This window comes from Malania oleifera, chromosome 6 (genome assembly GCF_029873635.1).
Source record: "Malania oleifera isolate guangnan ecotype guangnan chromosome 6, ASM2987363v1, whole genome shotgun sequence".
In the NCBI taxonomy this organism is placed as follows: Eukaryota; Viridiplantae; Streptophyta; class Magnoliopsida; order Santalales; family Ximeniaceae; genus Malania; species Malania oleifera.
The window spans coordinates 107,563,456-107,581,042 of NC_080422.1; the positions used below are offsets into that span (position 1 = coordinate 107,563,456).

The 17,587-nt window shown below is 33.7% G+C and overlaps 2 protein-coding genes across 5 annotated transcripts in view; both read right to left on the reverse strand.

Annotated features, from left to right (window-relative positions):
* LOC131157878 (protein NUCLEAR FUSION DEFECTIVE 4-like) overlaps positions 1 to 11,547 on the reverse strand; it is a 30,099-nt gene extending 18,552 nt beyond the window's left edge. Inside the window, exons 1-2 of one of the 4 annotated variants that reach the window (XM_058112313.1) lie at positions 11,105 to 11,497; positions 1,454 to 2,723 (exon numbers count right to left, since the gene is read on the reverse strand). The gene's annotated coding sequence lies outside the window, so the exon portion shown is untranslated. Of the gene's footprint in view, positions 1 to 1,453; positions 2,724 to 11,104 lie in introns of all 4 variants that reach the window. The other 3 variants (XM_058112311.1, XM_058112314.1, XM_058112312.1) reach the window with 3 other exon arrangements.
* LOC131157879 (protein NUCLEAR FUSION DEFECTIVE 4-like) lies at positions 1,221 to 11,428 on the reverse strand. Its single transcript, XM_058112315.1, has 2 exons — positions 11,109 to 11,428; positions 1,221 to 1,940 (listed from the first exon to the last, which is right to left on the reverse strand). Exons 1-2 carry the CDS (start codon positions 11,426 to 11,428, stop codon positions 1,808 to 1,810), a joined length of 453 nt encoding a protein of 150 aa, XP_057968298.1. The 3' UTR covers positions 1,221 to 1,807.
* Positions 11,548 to 17,587: the final 6,040 nt, after the last annotated feature.

Below are 17,587 nucleotides of genomic sequence, written 5' to 3' on the forward strand. Positions count from 1 at the left end.
GCTGTTTGAATGACTGAGGAATTTACCTCCTGATAGGAATGTCAAACCCAGGAATTTACCCCTTGATGGGAATGTTTTTCTTCATTTTATATTTCACCCTAAGTAAATAATCAAAACTTAACGCAATCTAACATAGCTTACATATTAATTGACCCAAATAAGTGGTTCAATTGTACCTCAACCTAAAATGGCCTACCAACTAAGCCTACCCTCAAGAACTGCATACCTCTTAAGTAGCATATCGTATTCCCATATTCATTCCCATATCTGTACTGCACTTTGTTCCAGGTAATTATGGAACAAATAGTGCTGGATTGGATTGACCATGATAGTTATCTTATAACTATCCAATGCTTTGTCTGCCATCTATAAATGAAATGATAAGGACATAAGTTGAATTTTGTTTTCTGTTCTTCTTGGTTTTTAGGCATATAAGATGCTTTAACCACAGCAGGCTGGTTCCCCAGCCCCTCCAATCTCATGTTTTACTCACACTAAAGATGGGGTATAAAGTGCTTATCCAAGTCTAGCCACCCTTATCCCGGGACCCTTAAGAGCTTATTTTCATTCTTGATATAGTATTGCAGTAAACAAAATTAACATGTTCAACATTAAAAAGAAATGAATGTTAATATTTACAAGGGATTGTAAAGTACAAAGGAGAACCCTCAAAAGCAAGCCAAGGAACTGAAAAATTCTATGGATTCAATATCACAAAAGATCCTTAAGAATAACAGTTTTTCCTCAAACCATCTAAGTCCCACTACAGCCATAACAAAACTATTAGTACTGAATTTTAGCTATCTCCTGTCATAAGCCTTCTTAGTGAATGTATAAGTTGTGTTTAAAGAATAGCTAATTGTATCTGACACACACTACTATTTCAAATATGGGTTTTCTGGCTGTTTAGGTAGAACACAAAATAATACAACAAAAAGGGCAAAAAATTGTGCATACAAGGAAGCATAATTCAACAAAAATGTTAAGAAGAACATGCTTTGTTCTGCATCCACCACACTCTACACAATGCCATTTGTAAAATTAACCAGATTGAAGAAAAGCAAAGCTTGAGAATTTTCAAATTAACAGGCTATGTCATTGCAGTTGGATTTTCGATTATCACATACTGAATTGCTTCTACAAAGACATAATTACAATATCTAAAACAAAATGGCTTTTGGCATCCATATGCTTAGTTCAACCACGACGCAATACAAACTGAGTGCATCAAACTTCATTTTGGTGGTAATACAATGCAAAATATTGTGGTTAAGCAACCTTGTACTTGTTTGACCTATGATCCAGTCAAGCAAATAGCATCCTTCACAGTGCCTGATACTAGGTTACTGGAAATAAGGAAGTAGCAGATCATACACACACACACATAAAATTAGGAGCTTTACACACCACTCAATGGAATCCACCAAAGAGATACAAAAGCAATGAAACTCACCACTCTAAAGATAGGGATATCTCACAACTATAAAGATATGGAGTCGAAAAGATACAGTTCACCACTCATGGAGATATTAGAACTGAAGAGAAACAAGGCAAAGGCCACAGTTTAAAGTGTTGGTTCAAAAACACTCTATTTTCTGATACAGTCCACTAGATGCATAATTTAATCTACTCGAAAGATCATTTTTCAAACATGCATATTCTCCAGCTCTGGAACCTTGACTCAAAATTGTGCCAAAAACTTCCTTGTCCACGACTTCAAGAACTGAATTTGTTTGCATCATTAAATCATATTCCAGCAGTCCAAATTTACTAGAACTCTTTAAAAAAACCTCTTCTGTCAGTCCGTTCAATGCCTTGTTTGGTGCTCATGTCCAAAGCAACATGTATTGTAACCATGAAATTGAGCATTGACAGAGGTGGCCACTTGCATGGCTGAAGCCACAATGCGTATTGAACTCCCTGGATTCCAAGTTTCCAGCCTGATCCAAACCAAAATTATTAAAAATCACCAAGGATGATGTATTAGAATTTTAAATATTCGCATCTTTTGAAACTGCTATTGTTCCCTAAGACAATAAAACCACTAGCAGTGAGGTCATAGTCCTTCAATAGCCAGGACACTCGATTCAATTAATTTCTTCAACAACCCCGTTCATGTCATCCACTTTATAGGGGTCACAATTTAAGTACTGTGGAGGAGATTCTTGAGGAGGGAGGAAAGCTCTATTGTGCACAAGTAATGGGTGTTCAAGAGAGGGCCCAGAGAGGAGAGCTAGGCAATTCCCAAGAAGCTCAAGCGTGGATTGTGGCGGGCGAAGATATTCTGATGCTGTAGGGATCCCCTGAACTAGAAGGAATCCAAAGTGGAGAGAGAGATGTTCCAGTCTCTAAAGCCTTAAAAAAAGTCCCTTGTGAAGAATAATCAGACGATATTGGAAGGGAGATAGAATGTTGCAAGGTGTCATCTTTCAATAATAGATTGACATATAGCATTTCAATTGATGATAAATAAGATGTATTATTTGAACAAATCAGACGATGACACATGGTTCGGGTGAGAAGAAAGAAAGGAACACATCATTATTGACACGCAGACACTTGAGCAACTTAAGAAAAAGCTAACGGGTAGGAATCCACTTAGTGAACCCTAACTCAAGCCCGCCAAGCAAAAACTCTCTAGAACATCCCAAGACCGAGATTGGTAGAGACCCAGCCACGTATCTTTATGACCAATCCTGACACACACTGTCGATATTGACCTCCTGCAAAATGCAAACATGGTAAATTAACACTTAATTTAATTAATATGTACACACATATTTGACATTGATCAATTTGATGATTTAGGGCAAAGTGGTATTTTTATGCATTTAGAAGTAGTAAATCTATATCTAATGTCGACTATTAAACTAGGTTACTCCATATTGGACTTAGCACATTTAGGTAGCTACAACTTCCATATAAGTTGTTCACGCTATTACTTCAACAAACAAATATTTCGAAGCTATTTAAACTGGTCAACAGCTCAAAAGTAGGCCTCCTACATGTTCCTCTACTTCTTGATAGCCACCAACAACAAATTCAATCTAGCTTCAACAAAGCATATCTTTCCTCATAAATTAGGAAATCCACCAATAATTACAATTCTGTAAAATAAACATGCATAGAATCATTATGCATAATTTATTTCAAAGATAACTATGATCTTATTCACAAAAACCTATGAAGCAAGAGAATTCCTCCACATAAGATTCTACATTAGCACTTGGATTAATACAAGTGAAAGTTATGATTTGGCGTGGATCCTAGTGATGTGGGACCCATAACACTTTAATAGGTCCAAATATTAATATAATATCTTGTGATTGTTAGGTTCCAATCCTACGTGGAGGAATTGCTCCTCCCCCCCCCCCCCCCCTCCCCAAAAAACAACCATTTAAAATTGTGACATATTTAGAGCATGATCCACTTGAAGTCTCTGAGAGTGGAGATGATTTTGCATGGAAAGCGACAGCCCAGAGGGTATTTTGGAGCATGGAACAATATTTTTGAGCTAAGGCATGGTATTCGTACATATATACAAGTACTTAGGAACTTTCACACAGAAATATTTTTATTTATAGATGACTATTAAAAATTAAAGCCCTAAGACTGCATTTGGATTGAGGATTTTATTTGAGAAAAGAAAAAAAATTAAGAAAAAAATTTCGTTTATATTGCATTTTCTCTCCGCTACAAATATCAAATACTATTAATAATAAAAATTTGTTTCAATATGATTAAAAAAAAAATCAAAGATTAATGACATAAAATCAAAATTCATTCACTGATTTACCACATATGTTCTATTTTCTCTCACTTTTTTTTTCTTGAGCTAAACATAAAAAAGTGAAAAATTCCTTATATTTTCCTTTTCCCTAATGTTTTCTGAGTTCAAAACGGGGCTAAAGCAATGTGTATTTTTTAAAGAAGTTCCATTTACGTAGTTAATCTCTTAAACCGCATAAAATTATGGTATTCCTATTTCTTTTCAATTCTATCATAATCCCACAGGTCGTATTCACAACAAATTTCATTTTCGTCAATGAACTTCGATAAAATATTATGGGAAAACGGCAAAAACTAAGCTGTAGAATAAAACTCAAGCCCCAGTCAAATCTAGATATCGAGATCAGACTAATTCCAACAATATTTTCATATAAAGAAAGAACCTCAAAAACCCATAGAGCAAAACGCAGATGAACCCATGAACCAAACCAGCAAGCGTATATGCCAAAAATTTATGGGGAAACGGAAAAAATTAAAAAACAAGAAGAAGAAGCAAGCAAAAGCACCAATGAAAAGAATCACAGGAACCTATAAAAGCAAAACGTTGATATGCCAAAAATGTAGGATATATATCCCAAAGGATATATCCCACATGAATGATATGCAAGGGTATATGCCCATATCCTAAAGGATATTGAATGAATGTATTTATGGGTTAATATGAAAGGATTAGCTTAGAATTAATGAAATATTTATGGCTGGAAGTTTGAAGGGTATTCCTATATTTTATATATATATATATTAGCTATTGTTATGGGGAGTAGCTGTAAGGGGCAAGCAAACATCAAGCTAAGCTAAGGAAAATAGAGCTAAAGAAGAGAAAGGAAAAGCTAAGTTTATAAGCTCTAAAGGTTAGTTGAATGGTGATGTTGGCTGCAAGGTAAAGGAAAGGACGAAGAAAGGCATATATGAAATTGTCCTATCTCTGCCTCTGCTCTCTGATCATCATGAAATCCCATAAATTTGTTGAAGGAAAGAAAGAGATCGAGGAAAAGTGGGAGAAACAATTTCTACAGCTTCTCTGGGTGTACTTCTTGGTTAATTTGGCATTGCTAATTCCGGTATGTGAAGTTTATGTTATGGTTTATTTATTTTCCGCATAAAGGTAAAATAGATGTGAAGTTCATGATAATTGAAGATCCTTTGGTTGTAGTATATTTATGAAAATTTTCTTACATGTGGTATCAGAACCAGTGTTAAAATTATTGTGTTCTTCCTTGCATGATATAGATTGCTTCTGTTAAAACCCTTACGATCTTGCTATGGGTTCATATGAAAGTTTGTGTTCATGATATTTTCTGGAATCGAACTAAAAAATTCATATGATAAATGATTCATGAAAATATATGTGATATTTGGTGGATTTATGGGGTTTTTGTTGATCTAAAAATTTTCTTACATGTGGACCGTCGGCGGTTTTCCCCTGTATAGTGATACTAAAGTAGGACTACTGAATGATATGCATGCAAATTATTGTATTACTTGATTAATTATGGAACACTCACATGTTATGCAAGCATAAGCTAGAGAATTTTATATGAAAGTAAGTTAGTAAAATTCTTATATTGGGGAATTGATTATTTGTTGTAAATTATGGATAAATTTTGTTGAATAAGGAATCAATCAATGTTTCTATTATGGTTAGCATGTTGTCAACAAAGTGTTCTTGCTAAGAAAAGTTGTAAACGTTGATTGAAATATAATCTTGCAAAAATTATAACAAAATGATTATTTGAATATTATGGCTAGCCCAAAGGTGCACCAACTTTCAAATAATCATTGAATTAATCAAGATAATTGAAAGAATGGTAGTGAGATTGGGATGCCTGCCCAAAGGTGTAGATCAATCGAACTTTATAAAGGTTATCAATTATGCCTGGATGGGTGAAAATCACTAGTAAATGTAAAGTGTTAGTATATTGCATAAGTTGATCCAAAGATTGAACGCAATTTACTAATGAAATGTTTTAAACTCCAAGCATTAATGTGTGTGAGCATGTTGTGTTATTGCAGTGTCTGTTCCTGTTTTATTGCATTCGCTAGCTTCTTCTGTTCCGATCTTCAATGGGACAAATTTCTCTGACTGGAATGAACAAATTCAGTTTCACCTTGGTGTTCTAGATCTGGATTTAACTCTGCGAATGGCTATTGCTGAAACTAGCAGTTCGAAGCAGCGAGCTTTGTATAGGTCATGAGAAAGGTCGAATAGATTAAGTATGATGTTCATGCAGATGTGTATAGCAAACAATATTAAATCAACAATTCTTCAACTAGAAAATGTAAAGGAATTTCTTAAGGCTATGGAGGATAGATTTTGTTCAACAGATAAGTCCCTTGTAGGGAGGTTAATGGCTGAACTGGCCACAATAAAATTTGATGGTAGCAGAGGGATGAATGAACATGTCCTCGATATGACTAATCTGGCTGCTAGACTTAATACTTTAGGAATGAATGTTAATGAAAGCTTCCTTGTTCATTTTATTTTGAATTCTTTGTCTCCTCAGTATGGGCCTTTTCAAATTCACTATAATACTATAGAAGAAAAGTGAGATGTGAATGAACTGGCAAGCATGTTGATTCAAGAAGAGGCAAGGCTTAAACAGCAAGGACAACATTCAATTAATGTCATGAGTCATGCAGTTGGAAGTAAAGGAAAGAAGTCGAAGAAAAGTTTCAGGAAAGATCCATTAAAGATTGCGGGTACTTCTTATGGCAATAAGGCTAGCAAGAAGGAACATAATGGACCAAAGTGTTACTTATGGGCATTTAAAGAAAAGCTATCCGAAGCATAAGGCTTGGTTCGAAAAGAAAGGTAAGCTTTTAGCTTATGTAAGTTTCGAATCAAACATAACACAAGTTCCTCCTAACACATGGTGGATTGACTCTGGTTCTACTATTCATGTTTCCAATTCAATGCAGGGATACCTTACGATCCAGAGCGTAAAGGAAAATGAACACTTTATAGTCTTGGGGAATAGAAATCAAGTACCTGTTATGGGTGTTGGAACCTTTCGGTTGTATCTAGAATCGGGTCATTGTTTATACCTGTTTGATACTTTTTATGTTCCAAATATTTATAGGAACTTAATTTTCATGTCCAAATTAGACAATGATGGTTATGATTTGTACTTTGAACGTAAAGGTTTTCGTTTAATGAAAGGTGACTTATGTGTTGGTTCTGGTGTTTTGTATGAGGGACTGTATAAATTTAATCTTATTAAAAAGTTTGCTGAAACACTCCTTACCCTGCATCATAATGTTGGAACTAAACGTAATAGAATTAATGAAAATTCCTCTTTCTTGTGGCATAAAAGACTGGGTCATATATCTAGGGAAAGAATGGAGAGATGTATGTGTTGATTGCATTAAAGGAAAGCAAACTAAACATACAAAAAAAGGAGCCACAAGAAGTGAAAATCTACTAGAAATTGTTCATACTGATATATGTGGACCTTTTGACTCACCATCTTTAGGTGGAGAAAAGTATTTTATCACCTTTATTGATAATTTTTCACGATACGGTTATATCTATTTGTTGCATGAAAAGTCTCAAGCAATAGATGCTTTAAAGGCATATGTTGCTGAAGGAGCGACAATTAGATAGAAAAGTGAAGATCATCAGATCTGACAGAGGTGGTGAGTATTATGGTAGGTATGATGGGATTAAACAATGTCCAGGACCATTTGCTAAATTCCTAGAACAGCATGGTATTTGTGCTCAGTACACAATGTCGGGTACGCCTCAACAGAATGGTGTGGCTAAAAGACGGAACCATACTCTTATGGAAATGGTTAAGAGTATGTTGAGTAATTCCTCAGTACCCATTTCATTATGGATGGAAGCCCTTAAAACTACAGTTTATGTGCTCAATCGGGTTCCTAGTAAGGCAGTTCAAAAAACTCCTTTTGAATTGTGGACAGAAAGTAAATTGAGTTTAAGGCACTTTCATGTTTGGGGTTGTCTAGCAGAGATTACAGTCTATAATCCAAATGAAAGTAAATTGGATTCTAGGACTGTGAGTGGGTACTTTATTGGATACCCAAAAAAGTCCAAAGGGTATAGGTTTTATTGTCCTAATCATAGTATGAGAATAGTAGAAACCGGTAATGCAAAGTTCCTTGAGAATGGTGAAGTTAGTGGGAGTGATGTATCACGTAATGTAGTCATTAAAGAAATTCAAATTCCTGTACCGATATCTAGACCTTTGACAGATATTGTTGTTCCTTTAGTTGTTGAATGGTATGATAACATTGAACAACGATCTAGTGATGGATCACTTTGTAATGAAAATGTCACCATTGAGCTAATTGCAGAACAATCACAAGAAATAGTTTTAAGAAGATCTCAAAGAGTAAGGAAACCAGCTATTTCTGATGATTATTTAATATATCTGTAAGAGGCTGATTATGATTTAGGGACTAGTAGAGATCCGGTTATGTTTTCACAAGCCATTGAAAGTAATAATTTTGAAAAGTGGATTAATGCCATAAATGATAAGTTGAAATCTATAGAACAAAATAAAGTCTGGGACATTGTTGATTTGCTTGAAGGGTTCAAAACAGCTGGGTGTAAATGGGTCTTTAAGACCAAACACGACTGTAATGGGAACATTGAATGATATAAAGCTAAACTAATAGCAAAGGATTTCACTCAAAGGGAAGGTATTGATTATAAAGAGACATTTTCTCCTATGTCTAAAAAGGACTCTCTAAGAGTCATAATGGCTTTAATGGCTCATTTTGATTTAGAGTTGCACCAAATGGGTGTGAAAACTGCATTTTTAAATGGGAATTTAAACGAAGAGGTGTATATGGATCTTCCTGAAGGTTTAATGATTAAAGGAAAGGAGCATATGGTTTGCAAATTAAAGAAATCAATATATGGACAAGCTTCCAGGCAATGGTATTTTAAGTTTCATGATACCATCACAACCTTTGGATTTAAGGAAAACACCGTTGATCGGTGTATATATCTAAAGGTTTGTGGGAGCAAATTTATCTTTCTGATTCTATATGTTGATGATATTGTACTTGCCAGTAGTGATCTTGGTTTATTAAATGATACCAAGAGATTTCTTTCTATGAACTTTGAAATGAAAGATATGGGTGAGGCAACTTATATGATTGGAATTGAAATATTCCGGGACAGATCACTTTGACTGTTAGGATTGTCTCATAAAGGATATATTAATAAAGTTCTAGAAATATTTCATATGGCTTATTGTAAACCAACTCCTGCTCCTATTTGTAAAAGGGACAAGTTTAGTGTAAAGGATTGTCCACAGAATGAATTAGGAAAAAAAAAGTTATGGAAAATATTCCTTTTGCATATGTTGTTGGGAGTTTGATGTACGTGCAGACTTATACGAGACCAGATATAAGTTTTGCAATTGGGATGCTCAAGAAATACCAAAGTAACCCCGGAATTGAGCATTGGAAAGCTGCAAAGAAAGTCTTGAGGTACTTAAAAGGAACCAGACACTGTATGCTCACATATAGGAGAACAGATCAGTTGGAGGTGATTGGTTACTTCGACTCAGATTTTGCTGGATGTGTTGATAGTTGAAAGTCAACTTATGGTTATTTGTTCCTATTAGCTGGAGGAGCAATATCATGGAAGAGCGCCAAACAGACTATCATAGCAGCATTTACTATGGAATCTGAATTCGTGGCGTGCTTTGAGGCCACAATTCATGCTTTGTGGTTGCAGAACTTCATCTCATGACTTGGGATTTACCACTGAGAATTTATTATGATAATTCCGCAACAGTTTTTTTCTCTAAAAACGACAAATATTCTAATGACACCAAGCATATGGAGCTCAAATATTTGGCCATTAAGGAGGAAGTTCGGAAACAGACAGTACTTATAGAACATTTAAGGACTGAGCTCATGATAGCAGATCCTTTAATGAAGGGATTGACACCAAAGGCATTTAAGGAACATACTGATCACATGGGTCCTGGTTGTAATCACTAATATATGATAGTGGATCTTTATGTTTTGTTCTATAATATGTATAATAATATCAATAAAAGTGTTTCTAAACATTATTTCTGTTTATCATTAATCACGTGATTATGGAAATGGATTACTATCAAACAGAAATGGTCTTTGACAATGACATTACAGGGATAGTATGGTAACTTCCTATTATGGATCATAGTTAAGGGGTTTATTAGCAATTATGGTACATGGAAGGGAAGATGTCGATTTAATGATATTTACCGCCATGACCCGTGCTTATAGATTGCTTAATTATGATATTATGGTAATCTCATTGAAAGTATAAATAAGCTAATATTTTGTGCACATTATGGTTATTTGTTAATTCATATTAATATCATTCATATGAGCCAAGTGGGAGAATGTAGGATATATATCCCAAAGGATATGTCCCACATGAAGGATATATGCCCATATCCTAAAAGACATTGAATGAATGTATTTATGGGTTAACATGAAAGGATTAGCTTAGAATTAATAAGATATTTATGGCTGGAAGTTTGAAGGGTATTCCTAGTTATTGTTATGGGGAGTAGCTGTAAGGACAAGCAAATATCAAGTTAAGCTAAGGAAAAGAGAGCTAAAGAAGAAAAAGGAAATATTAAGTTCATAAGCTGTAAGGGTTAGCTGAATGGTGATGTTGGCTGCAAGGTAAAGAAAAGGAAGAAGAAAGGCATATAGGAAATTGTCCTCTCTCTACCTCTGCTCTCTATTCGTTGGGAAATCTCATAAATCTGTTGAAGGAAAGAAAGAGATCGAGGAAAAGTCGGAGAAACGATTTCTACAGCTTCTATGGGTGTCCTTCTTGGTTTATTTGGCATGGCTGATTTCGGTATGTGAAGTTTATGCTATGGTTTATTCATTTTCCGCATAAAGGTAAAATAGATGTGATGTTCATGATAATTGAAGATCCTTTTAGTTGCAGTATATTTATAAAATTTTACAAAAAAATTATGAGGAAACAAAAAAAATTAAAAACGGCGAGAAGAAGCAAGCAAAAACACCGATGAGAAGGATCACAAGACCCCATAAAAGCAAAACGTTGATGTGCCAAAAATTTATTGGGAAACAGAAAAAATATATATAAATCAAGAAGAAGAAAAAGAGGACAAATATGAATTCACCAACCATAAGGCAAGGAGAAGCAAGCGAAGCAAAAGCACCAATGAAATCATGAAAAGAATCACAACAACCCATAAAGCAAAACATTGATGAACCAAACCAGCGAGTGAGTACGCGCCAACAAAAAAAAACCAAAAAAAAAAAAAAACAACAAGAATAAGAATAAGAGGATCGAGTTTAAACTCACCAACCAGTAAGGCAGGGGCTCAATGGTACCGGTGAAGGCGAGCCAAAGAAGGCCATAGCCGAAGAAGCAAGCAAAAGTACCGATGAGAAGAACAACCCATGGCGGGAACTTGTTGCAGACGAAGCCGGGGAGCAGACCCACATTCTCTCCGATGTCGTTGGCAACGCCAAGCATGGTGAGCTGGTGCTGGTTAAAACCCAGAATCGATTTCAGAGAGTGAGAATAGAGAGGAAAGTTGTAGGCATTTCCGGACGCTATCTGCACCCACACGGCGGCTCCCAGACCCACCCACGGCGGTCTTGTGCCGCCTTTCACGGTCGCCATTGATGCTTCGTTCTTAAGCTGGACACTAGCTTCGAACCCACTTGTGAGATGTAGAGATTGAAGAAATGGGACAAGGAGGGAAGCAGACGAAAGGTCATTGAAGCATTTGGCGGTTTGACACCTCTCACTGTGGGGGTTTCAATTTTCATGCCACGCCAAGAAAGCTGGTGTTTGCAGCGTCAGCATAACTCGGCTATGGATATTGTATTCTTACCCATCATTATTTTTTATTTTAAAATTTTTTTTTTACTCATTATATAGTTCATTAACGTAATTTTTTTTTTTTATTGCTGAGTTATCCCACAAAAATATATATTTTAAAAATAGTTTAAATAAAAGTGTGAGGGGCATGCAATTAGATGGAAGGGTTATGTTAGGTTTTTTGATTTTGGAATTTCAAGTTGTGTCTCAATTATTTATTAGGGTGGATTCTATTTTGGGATCCAAGTTTTGTCCCGATCGTCGATAGAATAAGTTTCACATTCAAATGTTGGATCTATCCTAGCAAGTGTTGAAATGCCGTTGGAGATCCCAAAATTAAGAAGTTAAATATGTTTTTTTAATCACTAATTAAGATATTGTTCAAAATTTTAATATTTTAAAATGAGTTTTAATAAGATTGCCAAAAGTGTTGTATAATTTAGTAATCGAATGAAATAGATTTTTTCGATTTGAAATTTGAATTGAGTCTGAAATACTTGGGTGAATTCCTTATAAAGATTCTAAGATGTGTCCCGACACACGAGATGGGCTCTATAAATAGGTGTAAATTTTAGGGAACTTTGGTTAACATAAATTCAAATATAAAGATGTCATATCGATGGATAAGACATGTCTCTATAATGTTGTGTTGGATCGGTGAATCTTTATGATGGAGTTCTTTAACTTTTGATGTAGCATCATTAAATCCCTAATGGTTATTTATATGTGAAAGACAACGCTTGAGAGATATTACTTTTGACGAGTATCAAGTAAGTCTCCTACCTCTCCGATATCCTATAAGGGTACTAAGTGGGCGCCCTGAGAAAAGGCCAAGGATGAGCACCATCCTCAAGGGGTTTCTTAGGTTTCCATGAGAGATTGAGAGCCACATAAAAAATCCATAAAAAACGAGGTCGCATTGTACTCTCATTTAGGAGGTTTAGATGTTCGCCCTTCTTCGTCATCGGATATACAGTTGAGCAGTGTCATCTTAGACCTAGCAGGACTATTGAGGAATATCGATCCTTGGTATGTATTGCAAGGACTCGAACCCGAGTGAGTTCCTACATATAAATTTTACAACGTACGCAAATAAATCTAAATTATTTTTATTACCAGAGCATTAATTAACTTCATTACAAATATATGTCTCAATTATAAAAATACAAAACTTTAAAATTTTAAAATACACAAACATATTATGCTAAATTTTTATTTTACTCTATTTTTTCTACTCTCGCCCATACACTTGTTACTTCAGATTTCTGGTACACTCCTCAAAATGATCTGAAATGTAAACTAATGATTGGGGTGAGATGACGCTCAGTAAGTAAATAAAATTATTATTAGTGTGTGGCCAAAATGAGCTTTCATAATTTCGTAATATAATATTTAATACTATAACTTAAAAAATGCTTTTAAAATAAATGTAAATTTAAAAATTTCTACATAAAAACTTTTGTCATCAACTACAACAATAAAATTTTATAATCATATACCATAACTGTTAAATTAAACTTTTAACTTTAAAAACTATAATTATAATTTTTAATTATATCCCTATACGTTTCCTTTATATCATCATTTAGGCACAAGAATGACCATATTCATATAAATTTATATTTTACTTTCAAATCATCAATAACTCTGTACATGTAATTAAATATGTATATACATATACTGTAAAAATCACCCTTAGGCCTGTTAATCGTAAGTCATGTTTACTCACATGACTAAGTTGTGCGGTCCGAAGATTGGACTTAGTTGGCTGGCCAGCCAAACTAAATCAACGTACATTATCATTAAGTGAGATTTTCCTTATTAAGTTAGGGTTCAGGGTTTAAGGTTTAGGGCTTAGGGTTTAGGTATCCTAGTCCAGAACCAGGCGTGTACTAGGGAGAAATCTACTACCATATATAACCACTCTGTAAACAGGGTGAGTGCACTATGATCCATTTAAACTCTAAGTTGCGATACCAAGTATCTGTAACTTTAGATTTCTTTTGTCATAAGAAGTTTTAAAACTATCTTATTATAATTTATGCAATTTAAAATAATATCGTGAAAATCTCATCTTTACTCGTATTTTCATGAAACATGCAACGTAAAAATAAACTCATGCCACACAATTTTTGTATTATATATTTAATAGAAATAAATGCTGAAAATTACCCGAATAGATTAGGACATTTCTTAACCCAAAAATAAATGCAAGTATATTAAAGATAAAATTGGTATAATTAAATATGGGTAAAAATAAACTCAGGAAATTTTATGAAACTAACTAACATAATCGAAATTTACTTACAAATAAATTCGGGTATAAATTTTAAATAAAAAACTAACATAATCAAATTTACTTTTTTTTTTACTAAAAGAGGGCGACACCTCCATTTATTTATTAATATACCCTCACTTTTGGTAGAGGAATTGGTTACAAGTTAAAACAAATCAACCAACCCAATACAAACAAAATTAAACATAACTAACAAAGAAGATAGAAACATAAAAACAACCAAAATCAAAACGAAATACACCAAACAAAACTCTATAATTGAACTAATGACGAACGGAAACGAGATCCCACCTATCCATCCGAACGATACCTTTCAGATAGCGTGGTAGAAGGTGTTGTTCTTCGTAGATTACATTGTTTCCTATTTCTCTTTCTTTAGCAAGAAAATCAGCCGCACTATTGTCTTCCCTATATTGATGCATCACCATGACGTTCACTCCTTATAACTCTGCCACGAGCTCCTCCCAAAATTCTCAAAGATACCACAAAGTACATCTATCTTTCCGAAGTCAGTCAACTACAATTCGCGAGTCACTTTCAATAATCACATTAACATAATGCAAACGTTTACACAAACGAATTCCTTCTCTGATTGTTTTTAATTCCGCACTATTATTCGTATCATTGCCAAAATAATTTGAAAAAGTCATTTTTACCATGTCATAGCAATCTCGAAAAATTCTTCCACCTCCTGAAGTACTCGGATTGCCCTTACAACTCCCATCACAATTAAGTTTTATCCACTCTACTGGAGGTTTAACCCACGAAATAATTTTTCCAAGCCTGTCGCAAACTCCCTGATGCTTAATTTGAAACTCATTCAAACTTACTTACCTCTTACTTAACACTGTACTATGATCACAACGAATATCTTTAAAAAATTAGATCGGAAAGAGTGGGTGAGTGATAATTTTAATTATAACAAAAATTCTCCCTCCGCCACTAATTATTTCACTCACTAATCATTCTCTTCATTTGAAATTTTTTTTGTGAAAAATGAATGTTGAGAGTTTCCTACTTATAGGAAAATTTTGGAGAAGAAAATTGAATTTATAAAAGTGTGGGGAGAGGGGTGAAATTATAATTTTTTAAAATTAAGGAATGGACATGGATGAGTTAGGTATGAGATGGGAATTGAGGTCATGTGGGAAAAAATGGTAATGTTTGCCAACACTTCCATTTAATTAATTACTTAATTAATGAATTATTTTTATTTTTTTAAATCATTATTGTTATTATTTTAAAGTATGTTTAGGTATTTAAAAAAAAAAGAATTAAATTCGAATTTCGAAAACTCATGTGGGCCTCATATAGTCTTGTAGATCTCACACAATTTCGAGACCCAAGTGGGTCCTACGTAATTTCAATAGTCCTCACTTGATTTTATGAGCCTTACATAACTCCGAAACTCATGTGGACCCCACACAACTTCGGGACTCATGTGGATCCCTCATAGTCTTGTGGACCCCACATAGGATACCTACATTATTATTATTATTTTACCATGTATTTTTACAAATTATGTTTGTCAAAACACTATTTTATATATATGTATTTATTTATGTGTACAAATAATGTCTATCTTGTTTATCTTATGAAATTCAATTTTGACCAGGTCGACTTCCAAAGAGCAACTGAACTGCAATGGTCTCTTAGCACTTGCTAAGACAATGTCTTTATTAAACATCAAATATAGAATCAAAGATCCTACAGAAAAGCACTTCTATATTGATATTAACTTAATGACCATTTTTATTATTTTATTATTATCTTTATGCTTTAATCGTATATATATTTTTGGGTCATCACATATATTACTTAAATAGTATATGATATCACTTCCCTCAAGTTCCTCTAGTGGGGTGGAAAGTGATAAGTACCCTAACACGAAGAATGTGCTGTAGAAATAAAAGTTATCCTCGATGTTGATGGAGTGTGAGTTTAATTCCCTTACCATTTAAGTCATGGCTCGTAATGACTTTTGCTAGGTCAAGGGTCTTCAACCATGAGACTTTACTAGGTTAAATATTTTAGTTATTTCATGAATGATGAGGAGTATGCCTAGGCAGACTTGCTGTAGTTTTGATGTTGCATGGGCATGACTTTGTCATATTTTAGGCAGATCCAGGTGAGGATGATTCCTTTTGAACTTGGAAACCTGCACATCCAAGATATATAGCAAAAGTTGGAATTATGATTACCTAAACCTCCATGTTATTTTTTTAGAAAATTGAAGGAAAATCCTCCATAGGAGGATCACACCCTGATCTCCCCTCTAAACATGAAAACCAAACTCCAATTTGACGATAGTGATGAACTGTACTATATTCTTTTCTGCTCTTTCCCTCTCTCTACAAATACATGCTATAAGGTTTCCATTATATTAAATCGTTACAAGCATACGTAGAGATGATCCACTTCAAGTTTACAAGGAAAAAGAAGATTTGACATGTAAAGAAAAAAATGTGTGAAGGTTATTGACCCACAACTATGAAATGGAAAGATATCAAAACAGTTATAAATATAAGAGTTAATAGAAATAATAAACAATCAATATATTAAGTAATAAAATTTTGATCGCTTCTCAAATATTTAAAAGTTAGGATTTTTATATTGGAGATGTTAAGTTCAAATCCTAAAAAGGTAAAAAAGGAAAAGGGGATAGGAGATGAACTATCAAAAAATATATATATATATATATATATATATATATATATATATTAAGATGTGAATATAGAAGAGTTATAATAATGCACCAATAAGTATGTACATATAGTACAAAAATCAATTATGGGCTGTTTTGAGAGTGTAAGGGAGGTTATGAAAAATAAAAGTATTTTGAAAAAATACGTGTGACAATGAAAAAAAAAAATTTGGGAAATGAGTTAAGAGACTAGGTGTTAGAGAGATTAACCTTGAGAATCTGCAACTCACTACAGGCTAAGTTGTGGGCTATCATCAAAGATATTGACTTTGCTCGAATATTGGATTTTGTTATTCGATTGTGTTTTGTCTAGTGACTCGATATGTATCTAATCGAGTTCATCATTGTTTCTCCCTTGTTTTAGATGTTCTAATCACGTTGAAAAAAAAAAAATATTGCAAGGGAAATCTTAGGCATATTTGCTATGAAAGAAATTAGATAACAGATAGCAAATTATGTTCTTATATACAGAGTCAAGTAACGTGACTTTAATTTCCTTTCCCTTGGTTTGAACACACTACTGCTAGATGGCACGTCGAGAATTATCATTCTTCATCATCATATAACTTCGTAACTTTTTTTTTTTTTTGGGACTAGCCCTCCATTTCTAACAGAAAAGTTGATTTGTTTACTTATCAATTAATTAATACATTTGAGCCCTAATTGAATTAATTAATAAAAAATTTATATCATAACCAACAACTCAATTCTAAGATATATCACAATTAAAAAAAAAAAAAATTCCTAACATGGTCATTCATTTGCCTAACGAATCTTTTTTTGTTTTTTTTGTTTTTTTTTATACGAGAGCATAACACCATCTATTACATATATATATATATATATATATATATATATATATATTTATATAAGCTTAACGTATATCTTAAAATATTACTGTACTAATAATATTTATTATTAGTCATGATCGTCACTATTTTAATATAGCATTGTTACT

Excerpts from the sequence above, each read along its gene's own strand:
- LOC131157879 (XM_058112315.1), bottom strand. The coding sequence starts at position 11,428 with ATGGCGACCGTGAAAGGCGGCACAAGACCGCCGTGGGTGGGTCTGGGA. Across the intron at positions 1,941-11,108 it reads ATTGAGCCCCTGCCTTACTG|GCTGGAAACTTGGAATCCAG; the intron begins GTTGGTGAGTTT and ends GGTTTGGATCAG.